This window comes from Elephas maximus, chromosome 7 (assembly GCF_024166365.1).
Source record: "Elephas maximus indicus isolate mEleMax1 chromosome 7, mEleMax1 primary haplotype, whole genome shotgun sequence".
NCBI lineage: Eukaryota > Metazoa > Chordata > Mammalia > Proboscidea > Elephantidae > Elephas > Elephas maximus.
The window spans coordinates 116,975,554-116,997,832 of NC_064825.1; the positions used below are offsets into that span (position 1 = coordinate 116,975,554).

The 22,279-nt window shown below is 35.6% G+C and overlaps 2 protein-coding genes across 2 annotated transcripts; both read left to right on the forward strand.

Moving 5' to 3' along the window:
• Nucleotides 1–3,162: 3,162 nt before the first annotated feature.
• On the forward strand, nucleotides 3,163–4,089 carry LOC126080533 (olfactory receptor 8K5-like). Its single transcript, XM_049891736.1, has one exon. The coding sequence runs from the start codon at nucleotides 3,163–3,165 to the stop codon at nucleotides 4,087–4,089; it is 927 nt and encodes a 308-aa protein (XP_049747693.1).
• Nucleotides 4,090–13,381: 9,292 nt separating this feature from the next.
• On the forward strand, nucleotides 13,382–14,320 carry LOC126080534 (olfactory receptor 8K5-like). Its single transcript, XM_049891737.1, has one exon. It carries the CDS (start codon nucleotides 13,382–13,384, stop codon nucleotides 14,318–14,320), a length of 939 nt encoding a protein of 312 aa, XP_049747694.1.
• The last annotated feature ends 7,959 nt before the right edge of the window (nucleotides 14,321–22,279 follow it).

A 22,279-nucleotide genomic window follows, 5' to 3' on the forward strand; every position in this document is an offset into this window, starting at 1 on the left:
TTTCTTTGCTCAATCTAGAATTCTACAGTAATTACCTATGATATCAGGACTTGTGATGTAGCAAATTTGAGATAAAGTTTTTAAATGCTGTGGGGGAGGAAAGACCTAGAAGGGAGTGTGAAGCTAAGTGCAGAAACAGCAGAAAACCTTTTCTAGGAAGAAGGGGTGAAGGTGATTCACAATCTCCAGTATTGCCCCCCCAACCTCCTGGATCAGGGTAGAAAAATTGAACCAAAAACTAGCAGATTCTTAGAATTACTACCTGTCTCCTGAAAGTTCCAGCCAGCCACAGGATAAAAAAAATTATCCTTAGCAGATATTTCCCTGTAGCTTATGTCAGGACTTCAGCTACTCCATGCCACCATATTCTAAGACCTTGTCAGGGGCCCATAAGTTTCTACCTGATAGTTTCACAGGCTAAACCTGGGCATTCTATTACATTATAATAATTCTAGACTGTATTTTATGTCACTGAGGATTTGGAAATCTACTTACTGTTCCAATCAAAAATCAAGCTTTATAGAATACTAGGTTTTCTTTGAGTGGGCAATGAATTTGAGAAGAGGTTAAAAGGGAATTCAACTGGATTAAGCTAAAAAAGCTTCAGTAACTTCAATTCAGGGCATTTCCATTTTGATTAAATGACTTTCTTTGTAAAATTTTATAAAATGAAGGGACTGGTGTTATCACTAAGACATTTGGAAATCACAGTCCTTTACCCTGTGAATTCTCAATTGTAGAGGTCCAGAAAAAAATTGATAATTTGCGATATATGATGTTATAAATTCAAAAGTACATATTCTAAATGCCTTATGGAGCTTCTCATCTCCACGTCATTATGTTAGAGGAACTGGATCATATACATTTTAAATAGTCCAAATCTCCAAACACTGATATAAACCATCAATTTAACAGGGGTGGATCCAGGTCTTCTGTGTCTTGAAGCTTATATAAATTTGAAGATTTTCATTAAAACAACAAATACACTTATAAATACTGAGACAGAAATATACATAATTACTTAAATGGAAAGGAAATAGAAACAAAATTAGATTATAAACAAACTGACCTTAATGACAAATATTATTAAATGTAGAAATATAAACTTTCTTAAATTAAAGATATGTTTCAGCAAACTGGGTGCTAGACATGTTCTTAGAAGCTGTCCTAACACCAGAATGAAAACATTATTAAATTATCCATGTCAGTGTTTCGAGCCGTAAAGATAGGTCTTCTCAGCCTCAAATAAAGTATCATTAACTCAGTTCCCATTCATTTTGACCCTAGAAATGCCTACTGACATTTTGTGAAGTATAATGGAGAGGAGATTGAAATGGCAAGTGAATGTGCCATTAACTGATAATGGTTAAAATATTCTACTTTCACAACACTAATAAAGATACATCACTTATGTGGATGCATTGCTAAGGTCTTGCTGACGGTCTTGGAAGGGCCCAGAGCAAATAAGGGGCCAAAAAACTTAAGTTTCATTAATTTCATGTTATCTCTTTCACTCTCTTTAAGAATATCAACATCTTACAAATATTCTCAGACAAAAAACAGAAGTGTCCTAAAGTAAAATGATTGTTGCTGTTGTTGTTAGATGCCCTCGAGTCAGTTCCAACTCATAGCAACCCTGTGCACAACAGAACTAAACATTGTCTGGCCCTGAGCCATTCTTACAATCGTTGTTATGCTTGAGCTCATTGTTACAGCCACTGTGTTAATCCACCTCTTTGAGGGTCTTCCTCCTTTCCACTGACCCTGTACACTGCCAAGCATGATGTCCTTCTCCAGGGACTGATCCCTCCTGACAACATGTCCAAAGTATACAAGACGCAGTCTCACCATCCTTGCTTCTAAGGGGCATTCTGTTTGTACTTCTTCTAGGACAGATTTGTTCATTCTTTTGGCAGTCCATGGTCTATTCAATATTCTTCACCAACACCACAAATCAAAGGCGTCAATTCTTCTTCGGTCTTCCTTATCCATTGTCCAGCTTTCACATGCATATGATTTGATTGAAAATACCATGGCTTGGGTCAGGTGCACCTTAGTCTTCAAGGTGACATCTTTGCTCTTCAACACTTTAAAGAGGTCCTCTGCAGCAGATTTACCCAATGCAATGAGTCTTTTGATTTCTTGACTGCTGCTTCCATGGCTGTTGATTGTGGATCCAAGTAAAATTAAACCCTTGACAACTTCAATCTTTTCTCCATTTATCACGATGTTGCTCATTGGTCTAGCTGTGAGGATTTTTCTTTTCTTTATGTTGAGGTGTAATCCATACTGAAGGCTGTGGTCTTTGATCTTCATTAATAAGTGCTTCAAGTCCTCTTCACTTTGAGCAAGCAAGGTTGTGACATCTGCATAACGCAGGTTGTTAATGAGTCTTCCCCCAATCCTGATGTCCCATTCTTCTTCTCCTATTATTTGCTCAGCATACAGATTGAATAAGTATGGTGAAAGAACACAACCCTGACGCACACCTTTCCTGACATTAAACCAATCAGTGGCCCCTTGTTCTGTCCGAACAACTTCTTCTTGACCTGTGTAAAGGGACCTCATGAGCACAATTAAGTGTTCTGGAATTCCCATTCTTTGCAATGTTATCCATAATTTGTTATGATCCACACAGTCGAATGCCTTTGCATAGTTGATAAAACACAGGTAAACATCCTTCTGGTATTCTCTGCTTTCAGCCAGGATCCATCTGACATCAGCAATGATATCCCTGGTTACACATCCTCTTCTGAGGCTGGCCTGAATTTCTGGCAGTTCTCTGTCAATATACTGCTGTTGCATTGTGTAAATAAAATAAAATATAATATTTCTACAGTAGCAAAACTATGTGTTTATTACTAATGAATATAAATAACAAATTATGTTGACCCAATTTAGAACTTAATCTATGCTGTATCAATAAATAATGTGTTTTATATGAATTCCTCATATTTTCAGATGGAGATTCTAAAGATTATTTTAACTTTAAAATAAGACATAGGAATTAATGTTTTTTCACCACACATATGAAGGAAGAGAGCATCGGTGGCTCAGTGGTAGAATGGTAGAATTCTTGCCTTCTGTTGTTTAGTTGGTGCTGTGTGAAAGATAATACCAACCCCTCTTTTTTTTTTTTTCCCGAAAAGATAACTGAACTAAATGGACCAAAAGAACCTAACGGTGATGACTGAATTCATTCTTATTGGAGTCACAAGGTGCCCTGAACTGCAGCTGCCCCTTTTTGGGGTCTTCCTCCTCATCTACATGATCACAGTGATGGGAAACCTAGGCCTGATCACCCTGACCAAGGTGGACTCCCACCTAAACACACCCATGTATTTTTTCATCAGACACCTGGCCTTCATTGATCTTGGTAATTCTACCGTCATTTGTCCCAAGATGCTGGTAAATTTTGTTGTGAATCAAAATATCATTTCCTATTATGAATGTGCCACACAGCTGGCTTTCTTCCTTTTGTTCATTATCAGTGAGTTTTTCATCTTGTCGGTCATGGCCTATGACCGCTACGTGGCCATCTGTAACCCTCTGCTGTACGATGTTATCATGTCCCCGAGACGTTGCCATGTGCTTGTGGGTATTCCATACCTCTATAGTGCATTTCAGTCCCTTATGTTCACCATTAAGATTTTCACTTTGACCTTCTGTGGCTCTAATGTCATCAGTCATTTCTACTGTGATGATGTCCCCCTGATACCTATGCTCTGCTCAAATGCACAAGAGGTACAGCTGTTGATCATAATGTTTTCAGCATTTAATATGATTTCCACCTTGTTGGTTGTCCTGCTGTCCTACCTGCTGATTCTGTTAGCCGTATTTCGAATGCATTCTGCTGAGGGCAGGAGAAAAGCTTTCTCCACATGCGGTTCTCATCTGACAGTGGTGGTTGTGTTCTATGGGACCCTGCTCTTCATGTATTTGCAGCCCAAATCTGCTCATTCATTTGAAACTGACAAAATGGCCTCAGTGTTTTACACTTTAGTCATTCCCATGCTTAACCCCTTGATCTACAGCTTAAGGAACAAAGAGGTGAAAAATGCCTTCCACAGGATCATTAAGAATCCATGAAATCTTTGTATTTAGTATTCAAAATGCGATACTGTTCTGAGGCAGATATCACTGGATGATATTTCTACAATGCAGAATAACATTCTCTTTGGCACCAGAGCTAAGACTAACTAAATGCAGAAACAAATACTTTATATATACATCCAAATTAATTCTCATAATATATACCCCAAATTAAATACCAGTTCTTCCTCATCACAGCTTGCTTCCTATTCATTCCTTCCTTATGTGATTCTGTCAGAACTTAGAACCTCATAGTTCCCCCACGGAAATATTTATTCTGCAACTATTCAGTAAACTATGTGTTTGTTTCAATTGAGTTTTCTTTTCTTTCTTTCTTTTTTTTTTTTTTTTTGACAGGAATCTTTTAAAACTTGTTTTCATGTCTTTTCTGAGACTAATATAAGATTTTAATCAAAATTGGAGACAAAGCATGATCTGTGTTCATATTGACCCCATGAATAGACTATTAGCCTTCTGTCTCTTCTCCTGTGATAATCACTTCTTATCTATGTTATATTCCAACATCTGTGATGTGTGCTAGGTAATTTTGATTTGCTATCATCTAATTTGGCTTCCTTCCTTCTGAGATAACTAGCCCTGCATGCTGATTCTCACTATCCTATTCTTCACACACAGACAGTAGTTAGAAAAGAAAAAAAAGATACTGAAAAATGAAGAGAGACAGGGTGGAGAAGAGAAGGAAGTGAAAAAAAAAGATATTAAGGATGCCTGATGTGAAGGACTAAAGTATTTATTAAAGATAATAATTGTTATAGATTATGAGGATTAAAAAACTATTGTAAAACCAAGAGAAAATATTGACATACTTTCTAATTCATATTTTCAATGTGTTGGAGAATATTATATGTGTACAGAAGGAAGAACAATGTATCAATAGGACATGTTACTCAAGAGTGAAACAATTTTATTGCTGAACACCCACATATTTTACTAAAGGTAAAGTGTGGATATTGTTCTCTTTACTTGTAGAGGATGTAAAGGATGGTTAGCTAAATTCACCTGAATGAATAGCTATTCTACTGAAGTAGTAGTTACTTTCACCATTAATTTCTTTTTTTTCACTAGAAGACTTTGGGGAAAAATATTTATAATATTTCAAACTTTCTTCCCTTCAAACAAAAAATTTTCCTAACTTCCATGTTGTCTTCATCTTCATTAGGTTAATTACAAAACCCTTATCAAGTGTCATAATTTACACAAAACAACAGCGAAATAGTGTTTACTCTCTGTTTTTCCTTGGCATAGACAGGATTCTAGAAAAATACTGAATAGCCCAATAAGATGGCTGGTAAAACAAGAATGTAAAGACATTTCACCCTAATGATGACTGTCCTTACCCCACCTTGATTTTATTCTGGTCTCCACAATGATGCGTTCCATTCATCTAGAGAAGTGCAAACTTTGGTATGTTATACCTAAAGTACATATTTTCTTGGAAATTTTATACTATCTGACGGAGCTAGAAAATATGCATAATACTCAATACTGAACTAAAATGGAAATGTCATCAGAAATGCAGAATGATTATATATTTTGGAAAGACTCAAAATTGTTCAAGAAATCACAACAGTAATTTATGTCAGGAAAGCTACTGTGGTAAAACAGTTAAACAGAAAACTATATATGTAATCATAACACCATATTTAGGAATAAAATTACAGATTTATGTATTTTAATTTGTAGTATATTTTATATGACTTATATGTACATATACGTATATATGTATGATTTAAGACTGTACTGAATCAACAAAAAGGGAAATTAAGAGCTCGAAAAATCAATTTCAGATAAAAGAAACACACACACTCTTATTTATATGTCTACCTTTGCCACGTCAACTTCCAATCATGTTGACCACACGTGTGTCAGAATAGACCTCTGTTATGTCAGGGTTCAGGGGGTGATTATTCATAAGCAGAACACAAAGCTTTTCTTGCAGGTCTTCCTGGGTGGGTTTCAACAGCCAACCTTTTGCTTAACAGCACGTGATTGAGCTTGTGTATCGATATATATGTGCATGTATTATGTACGTATAAAGGCAATGAAGAAAAATGCAATGTCTAATATAAAGTGGTGGCGTAGTGGTTAAGTGCTACATCTGCTAAGCAAAGGGCCGGCAGTTCGAATCCCCCAGGCGCTCTTTGGAAACTCTACGGAGCAGTTCTACACTGTCCTGTAGGGTCGCTATGAGTCGGAATTGACTCGACGACACTGGGTCTGGTCCGGGCTAATACAAAGTGCACATTGAATTGATTTTTTAACACAATCTTTCATTCAATATAAACTTATATATTTATTAAGCCAAATTCTAAATATCTACATCTTGTGAAACTTAAACATTATTCTATATTATGCAGAAAAAATACCGTTCTTAAAATTCTAGAACTCAGAAGAAATGGTTAAAATGAAGAATTTGATCAATAGAGCATTAATAGACAAGAAATACAGTAAAGAGGTGAGAGGTGTATTTATAATTATTTATTGAAGTGAAATTGAACAACACAAAAAATGAACCATTTAAAAGTGTTCTTTCCAGTGACTTTTATTATATTCACAATATTGTGCAACCAACACATTTACCTAGGGTGAAATAATTTATATCAGCCTGATAAAAGTCCTCCTTTAAAAAAAAAAAAATTTTTATGGATTAAGATATCTCTCCTCTATCCGGTTGCCTTCACATGACCCCTGACAACCACTAATCTGCTCTTTGTCCCTGTGAATTTTCCTATTCTGGTTATTGCATATAAATGGAAAAGTTCAATATGTGATCTTCCTTTTTTTGCTTTTCTCATTTAGCCTTAGATATTTCAGGTTCATCCGCATCATAGCATGTATCACTATAACATTTTTTTACGACTGAACAACCTTTCATTTAATGAATATACCATATTTTCTTTATCCATTCATTTGTTGAAGGACATAGTGTTTCCAAAATGATCAGTGTGTACCCTTTTGATCACTGTGTTTCATGTATGCAAATTTTCCTCAATTCTTACACACATGGAGGTCATCAAGAAAGAAGACATGGATAAAATTTTATGAGAAAATATATATTCTCTTACAAATAAATTTGACTTACTATTCAGTTCTACTAAACCTTATCCAACAGTGGTGGTATCCATTGTTGGATTATGTGGTAACACATTGTATTCCAGTAATTCTTATGAGTTTACCATATGAGAGAAAAAGTTAAATATATCAATTATTTAGGGATTTGGGCTAGGAGATAACAGGTGTTAATCTCAAATCCTCTAGTTATTAACTGCCCTCACTATCATTGCTATGTTTGAGTCCATTGCTATAGCCACTGTGTCAGTCTATCTTGTTGATGGTCTTCCTCTTTTTCAGTGACTAAACATGATTTCCTTATCCTGGAATTGGTCCCTCCTGATAACATGTCCAAAATAAGTGAGAGGAAGCCTTGGTCAACCTTGCTCCTAAGGAGCATTCCAGCTATACTTCTTTCAAGACAGATTTCTTTGTTCTTCTGACAGTCCATGTATATTCAATATTCAATACCATAATTTAAACACAACAGTTCTTCTTCAGTTATCTTCTCTAACCAAGGTAAATTAGAGGATATGTCCACAAATATATAAGAATGATTGTGCTAGATTTGTTTTATTATAAGCCTAAGTTCAAGTGGTATGTAAGAATTGTGATATATTCACAAGTAGAATACTACACACCAATACAAATACAATATGGTTAAATGTAAGCACAATATGATGATTCAAAGAAGACAAACTGAGAGTGTTTAATGTACGGTTTGACTCATGTGAATTTCGATACAGGGAAAAGAAATCTAGTGACAGAACTCAGAACTGGAGTTGCCTGGAGATAATATAATGCTAATCCCTTAGTGACATAAGTGGTCATGTGTGAAGAGGGCATAGCATGAAGGAACTTTCTTTGTATTGACAATGTTCTAGATCTTGATTTATGTTGGTACAAATAAAACGCATTTGTCAAAACTCATCAGTGTGTACCGTTCTGATCATTGGGTTTCATCGTATACCACGTTTCCTCAATTCCTGTACATACGGAAGTCCCCAAGGAAGGAGGCATGGGTAAAATTTTATGAGATGAGATATATCTTCTTACAAGTAAAATTGACTCACTATGAGGTTCTACTGAACATTATCCAACCCGGCCGATATGGTAGCTAAGGAACTCCTCAACTTGGACAATTACGTGGTAACTGATTGCATTACAATAATTCTTATGGGTTTGTCATATGAAAGGAAAGGTAAATATAACCTTATTTAGAGGTGTGGGACAGGAAAGATAAAGTTTTAATTTCAAATCCTCTAGTTATTAATATGTAATTTCAGGCAAATTACATGTTTCAGCTGAGCTAAATCTCTTCTGAATATGAGATTACCAGTTGTCTTAGAATAGATTCTGACTATGGCAACCCCATGTGTGTCAGAGACGAACTGTACTGTATAGAGTTTTCAGTGGCTAACTTTTTTAAAAACCAGAATGCCAGGCATTTCTTCTGAGGCTCCTTTCGGTGGACTTGAACTTTCAACCTTTTTAGTTAGCAGTAGAGTGTGTTAAGCACTTACACTACCCAGTAAATATGGAAATAGTATGGGTTAGATTACAAGTTAAATGATGGCTTTAACATAGGTATAAGTTAACTGATATATTTGTAGCAAAGTGCCTTCTACATATTTCTTTTGGTAATAAATTCAAAGAAAAATCCTATGTAATGATGACACTGGCATTTATTATTTCATCCTGACTTTGCAACTGTTCCAGTTTTACTGAGATTGAGCTGATATACATTTTTTCCCCATTGTGTCTATATTTCTTCACTGTGTAAATGAATTAGTACCTTTACATCAGATAGGTTCCATGAGACTGTATGCATGAATTATGCTTTGTTCTTTCATTCAATTACCCCTTCCTTCTTTTCACCAGGGAATATGTAGGTTTTCTTGGATGATTAGCAGGCACATCCAGGCAAATTCTTAAGTCCCTCTGATATTTTGAGCATAATCAATGAAATGCATGCTAATTCTCTGGGGAATATGGCAAAGGGAAGGGAAATCATAAATTCATCCTACCAAAGAAAACATGAGAGTCATTTGAGGAAAGCAAATCTGATTCTCTACTCAAGGTGAGTGGGTAAAATTCTTCTTGATTCTGATTATCAGGTAGATTTTGGTCATTAACTATCACTCCTAACACCTGAATGCAGACACTATTACGGCCACTCACAAATTACCCCTTCAGCTTCACCACATTAATTTTCCCTTTTCTTAACTAGGATTCCATGGAGCTCAATGGTGTTTTTAGGACATTAAATCCTATAAATTAAGAGTGAGCTCCAGCTCCACTTGCTTTATAGGAACTGATACTGGCATTTGATTACACAAGTGAAGTGCGAACTAGGAATACCTGAAAATTCAACACAAAATTAATTTAATGAAATCTATTAATTTTTTTTTTTTTTAAGGTTAGACATACTTTGGACACATCAGGAAAGACAAATTGCTAGAAAAGAACATCACTTTTGGTCAAGTAGAGGGTCAACAAAGAGGAAGGGACTCTCAACTGGATGGATTGACACAATAGTACCAATAAAGTGCATAAACATACCTACAATAATGACTATGGAACATGAATGAGCATCATTTTGTTCTATTATACTTGGAGTCACCATAAGTCAGAGCCAATTCAACAGCAATAAACAACAACATCAAATTAAGGTTAGGATTGCCAGATATAACACAGAATGTCCAGACACAAATGAATTTCACAAAAATAAATAATTTTTATTAGAATTATGCCTAGACAATGTTAAATAAATATTCTTTCAGGAAGAGAATGTGCAATGAAATGTTTGTTAAAAAATGAATATTTTTAGTATAAGTATGCCCCATGCAGCATTGCATAAATTTTGAATAATTTTTACATAAGAATTTTCCATAAAAAACTCACCATTTTTTGGTTATTAATGATGATAATATTGTTTGTTCTTTGTTTTCCCTGCTAGTTTCTTTACTAATGGGCTTGGTGTTTCAGGATGGGCAATACAAACTGATGGAGTAGTCTGGAAAATACTGTTTTTTAAGAATTACGGAGTTATGAAGAACTCCCTGAACCCAAGGTAATTCCTACCTGATATTACCATGTCTGATAACTGAAAAATAATTTATCTGTACTCTTGTATATTCTTCCTGATCACTACTTAGAGATATGAAAAATGTACATATTTTGATGTCTAGGACTGATTATAGATACCCTTTTTCAAAAAGGTAAAATCTAGACATCTTCAGAGAGAGGTAGTGAACAACAATGAAGTTGTTTGTAGATTCAATAACCATTAGAATAATTCTTAGAGAACATTGAAAACTTAAAAGTCATAGAACTGGAAGAAAAAATCTGAATTCCTTACCTCAATCCAATAGTCTACAGGAAAATGCCATGATATCAGGCTTTGCTATACAACAAATTTGAGATAAAGTTTTCAAAAGAACATGGGTTTATAGTTCTTACTCTGTGAGACAGGAAGGACCTGGAAAGAAGATTGGAGCTGAGGGCAGAAATAATAGAGAGCTTATCTAAAAAAAGAAGGGACAGAGGTGACTCACCAATCTCTAGTATTATCCTGCCTCCCAATCTCCTGGTTCAGGCTGGCAAAATCAAATGAAAAATTAGCATATTTCTAGGATTACTGCTATTCTCCTGAAAATTCCATTCAGCCTCAGGATCAAAAGTCATCCTTATCAAACATCCATCTGTACTCCAGCTCTGAACTTCAGCTAGTCCATACTGTAGACTTAGACCTTGCTGGGGGCCCCTGGAAGTTTCTAATAGTTGTGCAAACTAACCATGGGCATTATATCACATAATAATAATTATATCCTACATTTTATATCACTAAATATTTGGAATGCCACTTAGTGTTCCAGTTGAAAATCATGCTTACAGAGCCCTTGGTTTCCATTGATGGGACAATGAATGTGAGGAGAGGTTAAAAGGGAAAACAAGTGGATTCCACTAAAGGAATTCATTAGTTCCAAATGAGTAGTTCCACTTTGATTTATTGACTGTCTTCGTAAAACTTCATGACACGAAGGTACAAAATTTATCACTAAGATATTTGAAATCACTGTCTTAAACTCTATAAATTCTGTATTATAGAGTTCCAGAAATAAATTGGCAGTCTGCAGTATATAATGTAATAAATACACAAATAAATATTCCAAATGCCTTATGGAAACTATCACCTCTATAGCATCATATTAGAAGAAATAGTGCATATACAATTAGTCAAAATCCCTGAATATTGGTAGAAGCCATAGATTATAACAAGTGTATATCCGGATCTTGTATGTTTTGTAACTTATACATATTTGGGGGTTTTCATTAAAAAATGACATGCAAGTATAAACACAAATTGAAGCATGAATACGAAAGTTTAAAAAGAATGAAAACAAACAGGCAAAAAGAAACAAATTTTATTTATAAACAAACTGACCTTGGTCAAAAAATTATAAAATCTATGCATATAATTAATACTCTTATTAACTTTTATAAATTTATAAAATTTATAAAAATTTATAAAATTTAATAAGAGTATTAATTATATTCAACACACATCTCAACATACCAGGTGCTAGGTGAGTTCTTAGAAGGTATTCCAATAACAGAAAGATCACCTTATTAAATGATACTTTCCATTGTCTTTGAACCATAAAAAATATACCTACTAAGCCTCAAATAAATTATCGTTAACTCAGTTCTCATTTATCTGGGCCCCAGGAATATCTGTTGACACTCCATTGCAAATCGACAGTAGGTGAAGTGCAATACAGCACAAGTCAGAATGGGAAGAGAATGTGTCCTCAGTTGTGAATATGGTGGGCAAACTGTGGTTGCAGAGTGGTTAAGTTTTCTGCTACTAAATGGAGAGTTGGTGGTTGGAACCCATCAGCTGCTCTGGGTGAGAAAAGTGTGGCAGTCAGCTAACTTCCATAAAAATTACAGCCTTGGAAACCCTATGAGGCAGTTCTCCTTTGTCCTACAGGGTATCTATGAGTTGGAATCAACTCAGCGGCAGTGGGTTATAACACATAAGTGTCACTAAACTCAGATTGTCCCTGCTTCTTCCTCTAAAATTATCAAAATCCCACAGAAATTCTCAGACAAAAATGAAGTGGACTAAAGAAAAACTTTGATGTAATTTTACAGATAAAATATACTATTTCTGTATTAACAACATTATGGATTTTTGAAGTTAACTTTAGCAACTCCTATATCACAAATCAGGGAGATCCACATAAAACACATTATTCATTGACACAACAGACATTAATTTCTGTTGACTTTCTTTAGAATTTAATCTATGTTATATCAATGAGTAAGGTGTTACACACAGATCTCCTTATTTTTGGATGTGGAAAACATGGTGGTGTAGTGCTTAAGTGGATTCCAACTCGAATCCACCAGCCACTCTTTGGAAACTTTATGCGGCAGTTCCACTCTGACCTATAGGGCCACTATGAGTTGAAATCCACTAGACTGCAAAGTTTTCTTTTTTTTTTTTTTTTGGCTGTAGAAGATTCTAAAGTTTACTTCAACTTCAAAATCATATGAAGAGCCCTGGTGGCACAGTGGTTAAGTGCTTGGCTGCGAACAGAAAGATCAGCCACTCTGTGGGAGAATGATGTGGCAACCTGCTTCTGTAGAGATTACAGCCTTGGAAACCCTACGAGGAAGATCTATTCCATCCTATAGGGACACTATGAGTCAGAAATGACTCAATGATGACAGAAAACAACAGTATGAAGAAAAAGATCAGTGGTTGTTCTCTGGTAGTCTTCTGCATGGGAAACCTGGGTTAAATTTCTGGCCAATATACTTCATACACTACCACCACTGGGTTGGTCAGTAGTGAATTCTGTATTGCTATGATGCTGGATAGGTTTCAGAGGAGGTTCTAGACTAAGGCAGGCTAGGAAAAAACGCCTAGTGCACAACTTCCCCAAATTAGCCAGTGAAAACCCTGTGGTTCACAAGGGTCCAATCCAAAACAGATCACAGGGATGGTGCAGGACTGGGCAGTATTTTGTTTCATTGTGTTTGTGGTCACTGTGAGTCGAGGCTAACTCAATGACAGGTAACAACAAAAAATATGAGGAAAAAAAAAACTTCCATTGCTATAATATATTATAACTTGATTAGAAAATACTACATGAAAGCTAATACCAAACCGTCTGTTTTTTTCCAGAAGAGGTAACTAGACTAAATGGGCCAACAGAATCTAACAATGCCAACTGAATTCATTCTAATGGGAGTCACAAGGAAACCCGAACTTCAGCTACCCCTTTTTGGGGTCTTCCTCATCATCTACATGATCACAGTGGTGAGCAACCTGGGCATGATCATCTTGACCAAGATGGACTCCCGCCTACACACGCCTATGTATTTTTTCATCAGACACTTGGCCTTCATTGATCTTGGTAATTCTACTGTCATTTGCCCCAAGGCGTTGGTAAATTTTGTTGTGGATAAAAATACCATTTCTTATTATGCATGTGCCACACAGATGGCTTTCTTCATTTTGTTTCTTATCAGTGAACTTTTTATTCTATCAGCCATGGCCTATGACCGCTATATGGCCATTTGTAACCCTCTGCTCTACAATGTTATCATGTCCCAAAGACTTTGTCATTTGCTTGTGGGCATTCCATATTTCTACAGTTCTTTCCAGGCTCTGATGTTCACCAGTAAGACGTTTACTTCCATCTTCTGTGGCTCTAATGTCATCAGTCATTTCTACTGTGATGGAGTTCCCGTGTTATCTATACTCTGCTCAAATTCACAAGAAATAGAATTGATGCTCATATTTTCAGCATTTAATTTGATATCTTCCCTCCTGGTTGTTCTGCTGTCTTACCAGCTGATTCTGATAGCCATATTTCGAATGCATTCTGCCAAGAGCAGGAAAAAAGCTTTCTCCACATGTGCTTCTCATCTGACAGTGGTAGTTGTGTTTTATGGAACTCTATTATTTATGTATGTGCAGCCCAAATCTTCTCACTCAAATGATACCGACACAATAGCCTCTGTGTTTTACACTTTAGTCATACCCATGCTTAACCCTCTGATATACAGCTTGAGGAACAAAGAGGTAAAACATGCCTTCCATAGGGTTTTTAAAAATCATTGCCAGCTTTGTGTTTAATATTCACCCTTGTTTTAGTAAACAGTGCAAAAGGCAATGTCACTTAATAATATTTTTAGTAGATATAAATGCATTCCTTTTGGTTCCAAGGTAAAGGCTAATTATAAATCAGATACTATTACATTGTTTATAATAAGACATATTAATCCTATTTTACATCTCAAATTGTCATTTCTTCCCCAACGTTCCTTGCTTCCTATGCATTGCTTACTTACATGATTTCACAGACCCTCATACTTCCACAATGATAAATTTGAATATACTCTTGATCAATAAAACATGTGATTGTTTCTGTCTGTTTTTTTAAGGACTAGCGTCTTTCAGTGTTTTTCCCATTGCATTTTCTAAGCCTGAAGCAGCAGCATAGTGTTACAAAGAGTTGTTGTGTCCTATTAACAGATGAATAATTTATTTGTCATTTTGTTATCAATCAATTCTACTGTGAAAATAAATTCTTAACTATGATGTACTAAAATGTGTGAAAAGTGTGAAGTAAACTAGGTAATTTTGATTTGTCAGTATTTAATTTGATTTCTTTCTTCTCTGCTTTGCTTTGGCATAGATAGTCCCCTAAGAAAATGTTTTAAACTGGTAAATAACAAGCTAGTAAACAAACATTTAAATAAATTCTACCATAATGGGATATCTTAGTCATCTAGTGGTGCTGTGACAGAATTACCACGAGTGGATGGCTTTAACAAACAAAAATTTATTCTCTCACAGTCTAGTAGATCAGAAATCCAAATTCAGGGTGCTGGCTCCAGAGGAAGGCTTTCTTTGTCATCTCTGGAGGAAGGTCCTTGTCATCAATCTTCCCCTGTGAGACAGATAGGGTTAACTCTGCTGGCAGAACAGAAGAGCTGTTAAAAGATTACCATCTAGAAGTTGGGTAAACAGGGACCACACCCTGACAACATGAGATTAGGTTGAAACAACCTGTGAATTACTATCTCCTTCTTAGTGTTTTTCTAGTCCCTTCCTCTTTTACAGGCTCCTCATGCACAGAAGAGCAAAGCACGACTGCTGTTTAACCTTCCTTGGCCCACCAAAGATGACGATGTAATGCCAAAGATCAGTGCACTTATGTTATATCCCACAATAAGTGGTGCAAAGGGCTGCCAAGAGGACTATATCTTGAATATCAGCAGGTTCCATCTTGGATTCCAGATGCATGTGCCACCTAATTAGTATACACTGCCATTCTGAGAAGTACCCATCCTTTGAAAGAAACCCACTAAATATTCATTGCTGTATTGTCTCCACCAAACCCAAATAAGCGCTGGTCTTGCTTCTCTTTTTGAGTCAGTCTTTTGGTGAGGCATAAGCCCCCACTGATTCCTTTTATTTGTCATAAGTAAAATAAACTTTTTAGAGCTGGACCCAAATTTGCCTCCTCTATGTTTTCTTACAAGAGAAAGACAAGGGCCCATTGAGCCTGAACGACCTCCATTCCCTCGGTGGTAACACCTGTTCTAGGAAATTCTCAGTGCAGGGGCTGTGAGTCCAAAGGACACGCACTGCTCCTGTCACTAGATTCTTGGTGGTATGAGGTCCCTCATCTCTCTGTCCATTTCTCTCTGTTATATCTCAAAAGAGATTGACTCAAGACACAACCTCATCTTGTAGACTGAGTCCTGCATCATTAACGTAACTACCTCTAATCCTGCCTCATTAACATCATAGAGGTAGGATTTATAACACACAGGAAAATCACATCAGATAACAAAATGGTGGACAATCACTCAATACTGGGAATCATGACCTAGTCCAGTTGACACACATTTTTTTGAGAGGGACACAATTCAATGGATAATATTGAGTGACATCGACACATCTTATCTCATCTGTTTATTTTGGTTTAGCTTTCACAGACATTTGGACCAAAAAGAGGAATTAAGAAGCAAAATATAATGATATTGGCTTTTATATTTGCTTATACGTTTATCAATTATCAATGTTATTTATTTTTAGGTATCATGTTGCCTTACTATCTATTGTCCTTTCATTTCATCCTGTACAGCTTCCTTAATTTTAGGGTAATTTTATCAGACATGTAATTCTATTACATGTGCTATTTATCCTAGGACTTTAAACATGTAATCCCACTGCCTTTAAACCTCCATGCTTTCTGCTGAGAAATAAACTGTTAATCTTACTGAAATTCCATGTGTATGTTCAGTTGCAATTCGCTTGTAGCTTTCAAAATTCTTTGTCTTTGATAGTTTGATTATAATTTGTCTAAACATGAATCACTTTGTATTTATCACACTTGAAATTAATTCAGCTTTTTGGTAAGCAATTTCATGTATTTTACCCAATTTTATAAGTTTTAAACTTATAAGATGAGTGGTGGTCACAGCAACATGCAAGCCACCACAATAAGACAAAGTGACAGATGAGTAGTGGTGTATTAGCTAGTTGTACCGTGGTAGCTTGTGAGTTGCTGTGATGCTAGAGGCTATGCCACTGGCATTTCAGATACTAGCAGGGTCAACCATGGTGGGCAAGCTTCAACAGAGCTTCCAGACTAAAACAGTAGGAAGAAGAACCGGTGGCCTACTTCTGAAAAAATACTGACAGGTGAAAACTTTATGAATAGTAGTGCAACATTGTCTGATATAGTGCCAGAAGATGAGCCCCTCAGGTTTGAAATCACTCAACATACAACTGAGGAAGAGCTGCTTCCGTAAATCGAGTCAACCTTAATGACATGGGTGGGGTAAAGTTTTTGAGAGCTTTATTTGCTCATGCAGCAACATCCAAAATGAGAAGAAAGAGCTGCAAATATCCATTAATAAATTACAATGTGGAGTGTATGATGTATGAATCTAGGAAAATTGGGAAGTCATCTAAAATGAAATGGAACACATAAAGATCAATATCTTAGGCATCAATGAGCTGAAATGGACTGATATCAGCCATTCTGAATTGTACAATCATGTGGTCTACTATGCCAGGAATGACAAACTGAAGAAAAATGGCGTCACATCCATTTTCAAAAAGAACATTTCAAAATCTATCCTGAAGTACAACACTCTCTGTGTTAGGATAATATCTATATACCTACAATGAAGATCAGCTAATATCAATATTATTCAAATTTATGCAACAACCACTAAAGCCAAAGATGAAGAAATTGAAGATTTTTATCAACTTCTCCAGGCTGAAATTGATCAAACATTCAATCAAGAGGCATTGGTAGCTATTAGTGATTGGAATGCAAAAGTTGGAAACAAAGGAGAAGGATCGGTGGGTGGAAAATCAGGCCTTGGCGAGAGAAACAACACAGGAGACAGCATGATAGAATTTTGAGAGACCAATGATTTATTCACTGCAAATAATTTTTTTCAACAACATAAACGGTGGCTACACATATGGACCTCACTGGACGGAATACATAGAAACTGAATATACTGCATCTGTGTGAAGAGATGTTGGGGAAGCTTAATTTCATCAATCAGAACAAGGCCACTGGCCATCTGTGGAAAATACCACCAATTGCTTATATGTGAGTTCAAGTTGAAGCTGAAGAAAATTAAAACAAGTCCACAAGAGCCAAAATATGACCTTGAGTATATCCCACCTTAATTTAGAGACCATGTCAAGAGTACATTTGACCCACTAAGCATTAATGATTGAAGACCAGAAGAGTTGTGGGATGACATGAAGGACACAATGCTTGAAGAAAGCAAAAGGTCATTAAAAAGACAGGAAAGATAGGGGGAAAAAAATTGATGTCAGAAGAGACACTGAAACTTGCCCTTGAAGGTAGAGCTGCTAAAGCTAATGGAAGAAATGATGAAGTAAAACAGCTGAACAGAAAATTTCAAAGAGCAGCTTGAGAAGACAAAGTATTATAAACAAATGTTGGAAGAAAGACTTAAAAAGAACTTTGCAAATGAAACCAGAATTTAAAGATTTGGAAAATTCTGTTGTACAAACTAAGGAAATGTGTCCTGGAAATCTTTCATCAAAGAAAGTGGCTACACTCTCTTTTGCTAAAGACATTATGTCTGTGACAGATGGACCTAATTAACCATCCTAGCTGAAACCCCTTCAGCTTAGATTGAAAGGGACAGAGACAGGAAAAAAGGAAGGAAAGTTCCTGCCTCCTGAAATTCTACAGAAAGGAAACAGGCCAATCAAGCAAGCTAGTTGCAAATACCTGCTGTCCTTCAAGAAAAAGGCATATTTCTTTTACTATCAAAGATCAGAGGTAAATATATCACGTAAGCCAGTAGACATCATGTTTTAATCTCAAGTCCTCTAGCTATCAATTGTGAAATTTCAGGAAAATTGCATACTTTAACTGAGCTCAGTGTCTTCCGAATACGAGAATACTAGTTGTCTTTGAGTAGATTTTGACTCGTGGCGACGTCATGTGTGTCAAAGTAGAACTGCACTCCACAAAAGTTTTCAATGGCCAATTTTTTTTTTTTTTTTTTTTTTTGGGGTAGAATGCCAGGCCTTTTTTCTAAGGCTCTTCTGGGTGAACTTGAACTTTTAAACTTTTTGTTAGCAGCAGAGTGTGTTGACCATATACATCACCCAAGAAAATAGTAAGGGCTAAATTTAAAAAAAAAAAAAAAATTTTTTTTTTCTTCTTTTTTAAATGTATGAGTTCACTGATGGGTTCAACATATGTATGAGTTAAATGACAAATTTATAACACAGTACCTGCTTTTTTTTTTTCTTTAACGTGCTAGATATTTCTCTTGGTAATAAATTCAAAGAAAAAATCCTATATAATTGATGATACTGGCATTTACTATTTCATCATGACTTTGCAACTCTTCCGGTTTTACCGAGATTGAGCTGACATTCCATTCTTTTTTTTTTTTCTCCACTGTGCCTATATTTTTTGACTGTGTTCTTGAACAAGTACCTTTATATCATGTAGGTTCCATGAGACTGTATAGATCACTTATGTTTTGTTCCTTTCTTTGAATTGTCCTTTCCTTCTTTTCACTGGAGAATATGTAAGATGTCTTGGAAAATTAGCAGGCACATCAAGGCAATTTTTTTAAGTCCCTCAGATGATTTGAGCATAATCAGTGAAATGCATACTAATTCCTCAGGGAATACAACAAAGGGAAGGGGAATCATAAATTCATCCTACCAAAGAAAACAAGAAATTTATTTGAGAAATTCAATCTCATTCTCTACTCAAGGTGAGTGAATAAAAAACTGTCTTTGATTCTGATCATCATGTGGATTTTGGTCATTTACCGTAACTCCTGATTCCTGATTGCAGACACCATTATGGACACTCACAGATGATTCATTCAATTGCACCACAAATACTCATTTTCTTTTTTGTTAACTGGAATTCCATGAGCTCTGTCGTGTTTTTAGAACATTAAATCCTATAAATTAAAAGTGTGTCATAGCTCTATTTGATTTATGGAAGCTTTTTTTTTTTTTTTTAATATTGGCATTTGATTATTGAAAGTGAAGAGGGAGCTAGAAATACCTGAAAATTCAACACCACTTTAATATAAATCTATTAAGATTAGGCATAACTTGGGTGTGTCATCAGGAAAGACCAATAGCTAGAAAAGGACTTCATGTTTGGTCAAGTAGAGGGCCAAGAAAAAGGAGGGAATGCTCAATGGGGTGGGTTGACACAATATTACCAATAATGGACTCAAACTTACCAATGATCATGAAGATGGCATATGCATGAACATCATTTGATTCTGTTATACATAGGGTCACCATAAATTGGAGCCAGCTGCATAGTAACAAATAGCAACAACAAATTAAGTTTAGGATAGCCAGGTATAATATAGAACACCCAGGAACATTCAAATTTCACAAAACTAAATAAGTTTTCTTAGTAGAAGTACAGGCAGTGGTTAAGGGCTTGGCTGCTAACCAAAAGGCCAGCAATTCAAATCCACCAGCCATTGTTAGAACCCTTAGGGGCAGCTCTACTCTTTGCAATGAGTTGGAATAAACTTGATGGCAATGGTTTTGGTTTGGTTTGGTTATACCCAAGACAATATTAAATATTATTTTAGTAGGAGTATGTCCATTGAAATATTTTTTAAACAATGAATATTGTTAACATAAGTATGCACCATGCAACATTTGCTGAACTTTGAATAATTTTTACATATGATTTTCCCATGAAAATGCCATTTTTGGTTGTCCATTTTGATTTTTTTTTTTTGGTTTTTTGTTTCTCCTATTAGTTTCTTTATGAATGGACCTGGTTTTTCAGAATGGTCATTACAAACTGATGGAGTAGACTGGAAAATACTGTGCCTTTTAAGAGTTATGGAGTTACAAAGAACTCCCTGAACCTAAAATAATTCCTACCTGATATTACCATGCCTGAGGATTGAAAAATCATTCATCCATTTACACACTTGTATATTCTTCCTGCTCTGATGATAATAAATACAAAGAGATATTTAAAATGTACACATTTACATGGCCAGGACAGGTTTAAAAAAAAAAAAAAAGCTGTCATTCAGTTGATTCCAACTCATAGTGACTCTATATGACAGAGATGAGCTGCCCCATAGGGTTCCCAAAGGGCTCCTGGTGGATTCGAACTGCTGACCTTCGGTTAGCAGCTGAACTCTTAACCACTACACCACCAGGGTTTCTCCAGGACAGAACAGATTAGAGATATTCTTTTCCAAAAAGGAGAATGGGCAGGGTGAAAAATCTGATCATCTTCAGAGGGAGGTAGTGAAAGACACTGAAGATGCTGATAGAGTCAATAAACATTTGGATAATTCTTAGAGAACATTGAAAACTTAAAAGTTATAGAATTAGAAGTAGAAATCTGAATTCCTTACCTCAATCTAGTGTTCTACACTAAAATCCTATGATATCAGGGTTTACGATACAGAAAATTTGAGATAAAGTTTTCAAAGGGACATAGGCTTATAGTTTTTATTCTGTGAGAGAGGAAAGACCTGGAAAAGAGATTGGAGCTGAGTGCGGAAATAACAGAGAACCTTATCTAAAAGAGAAGGGACAGAGGTGACTCACTAATCTCTGGTATCATCCTGCCTCCCAATCTACTGGATCATGCTGACAAAATCAAACTAAAAATTAGCTTATTTCTAGGATTACTACTATTCTCCTGAAAATTCCATCCAGCCACAGGACCTAAAATCATCCTTAGCGGACATCTGTCTGTAGTCCAGGTCTGAACTTCAGCTACTGCATACTGTAGACTTAGACCTTGTTTGGGCCCCTGGAAGTTTCTAATAGTTGTGCAGACTAAGCATGGGTATTCTATCACATAGTAATAACTAAATCCTGCATTTTATATCAATGAAATTGAAAACCATGCTTACAGAGTCTTAGGTTTCCATTGATGGGACAATGAATATGAGAATAGGTCAAAAGGGAAACCAAGTGGATTAAACTAAAGGGATTTATTGGCTCCAATCAGGTAGTTCCATTTTGATTTACTGACTTTCTTTGTAAAACTTTATGAAATGAAGAGACAGATGTTATCATTAAAATCTTATATTCTATGAATTCTCTATTGTAGAGTTCCAGAAATAAATTGACAGTTTGTAATATATGATATAATAAATGCACAAATGAACACTCTAACTAGCTTATGAAACTGGTCTTCTCCATGGTGTCATATTACAGTCAACAAAGCATATACAATTAAAGTCAAAATCCCTAAATATTGATATAAACCATAGCTTTTAGGAGGAATGTATCCAGATATTATGTGTCTTGAAACTTGTAAAAATTGGGGAGTTTTCATTAAAAAGTGTAATGCAATTATAAATACTTTAATGCAAATTAAAAAGTGTAATGCAATATATAGTTGCATTACACTTTTTAACGAAAACTTCCCAGTTTTTTCAAGTTTCATTTACACAATTGAAACATAAATGTGAATATACATTCAAACTGAAAAAGAAATAGAAATAAATTTCAGTTATAAGCAAACTGATCTTGGTCAAAAAATTTACA

Excerpts from the sequence above, each read along its gene's own strand:
- LOC126080533 (XM_049891736.1), top strand. The coding sequence starts at position 3,163 with ATGGACCAAAAGAACCTAACGGTGATGACTGAATTCATTCTTATTGGA.
- LOC126080534 (XM_049891737.1), top strand. The coding sequence starts at position 13,382 with ATGGGCCAACAGAATCTAACAATGCCAACTGAATTCATTCTAATGGGA.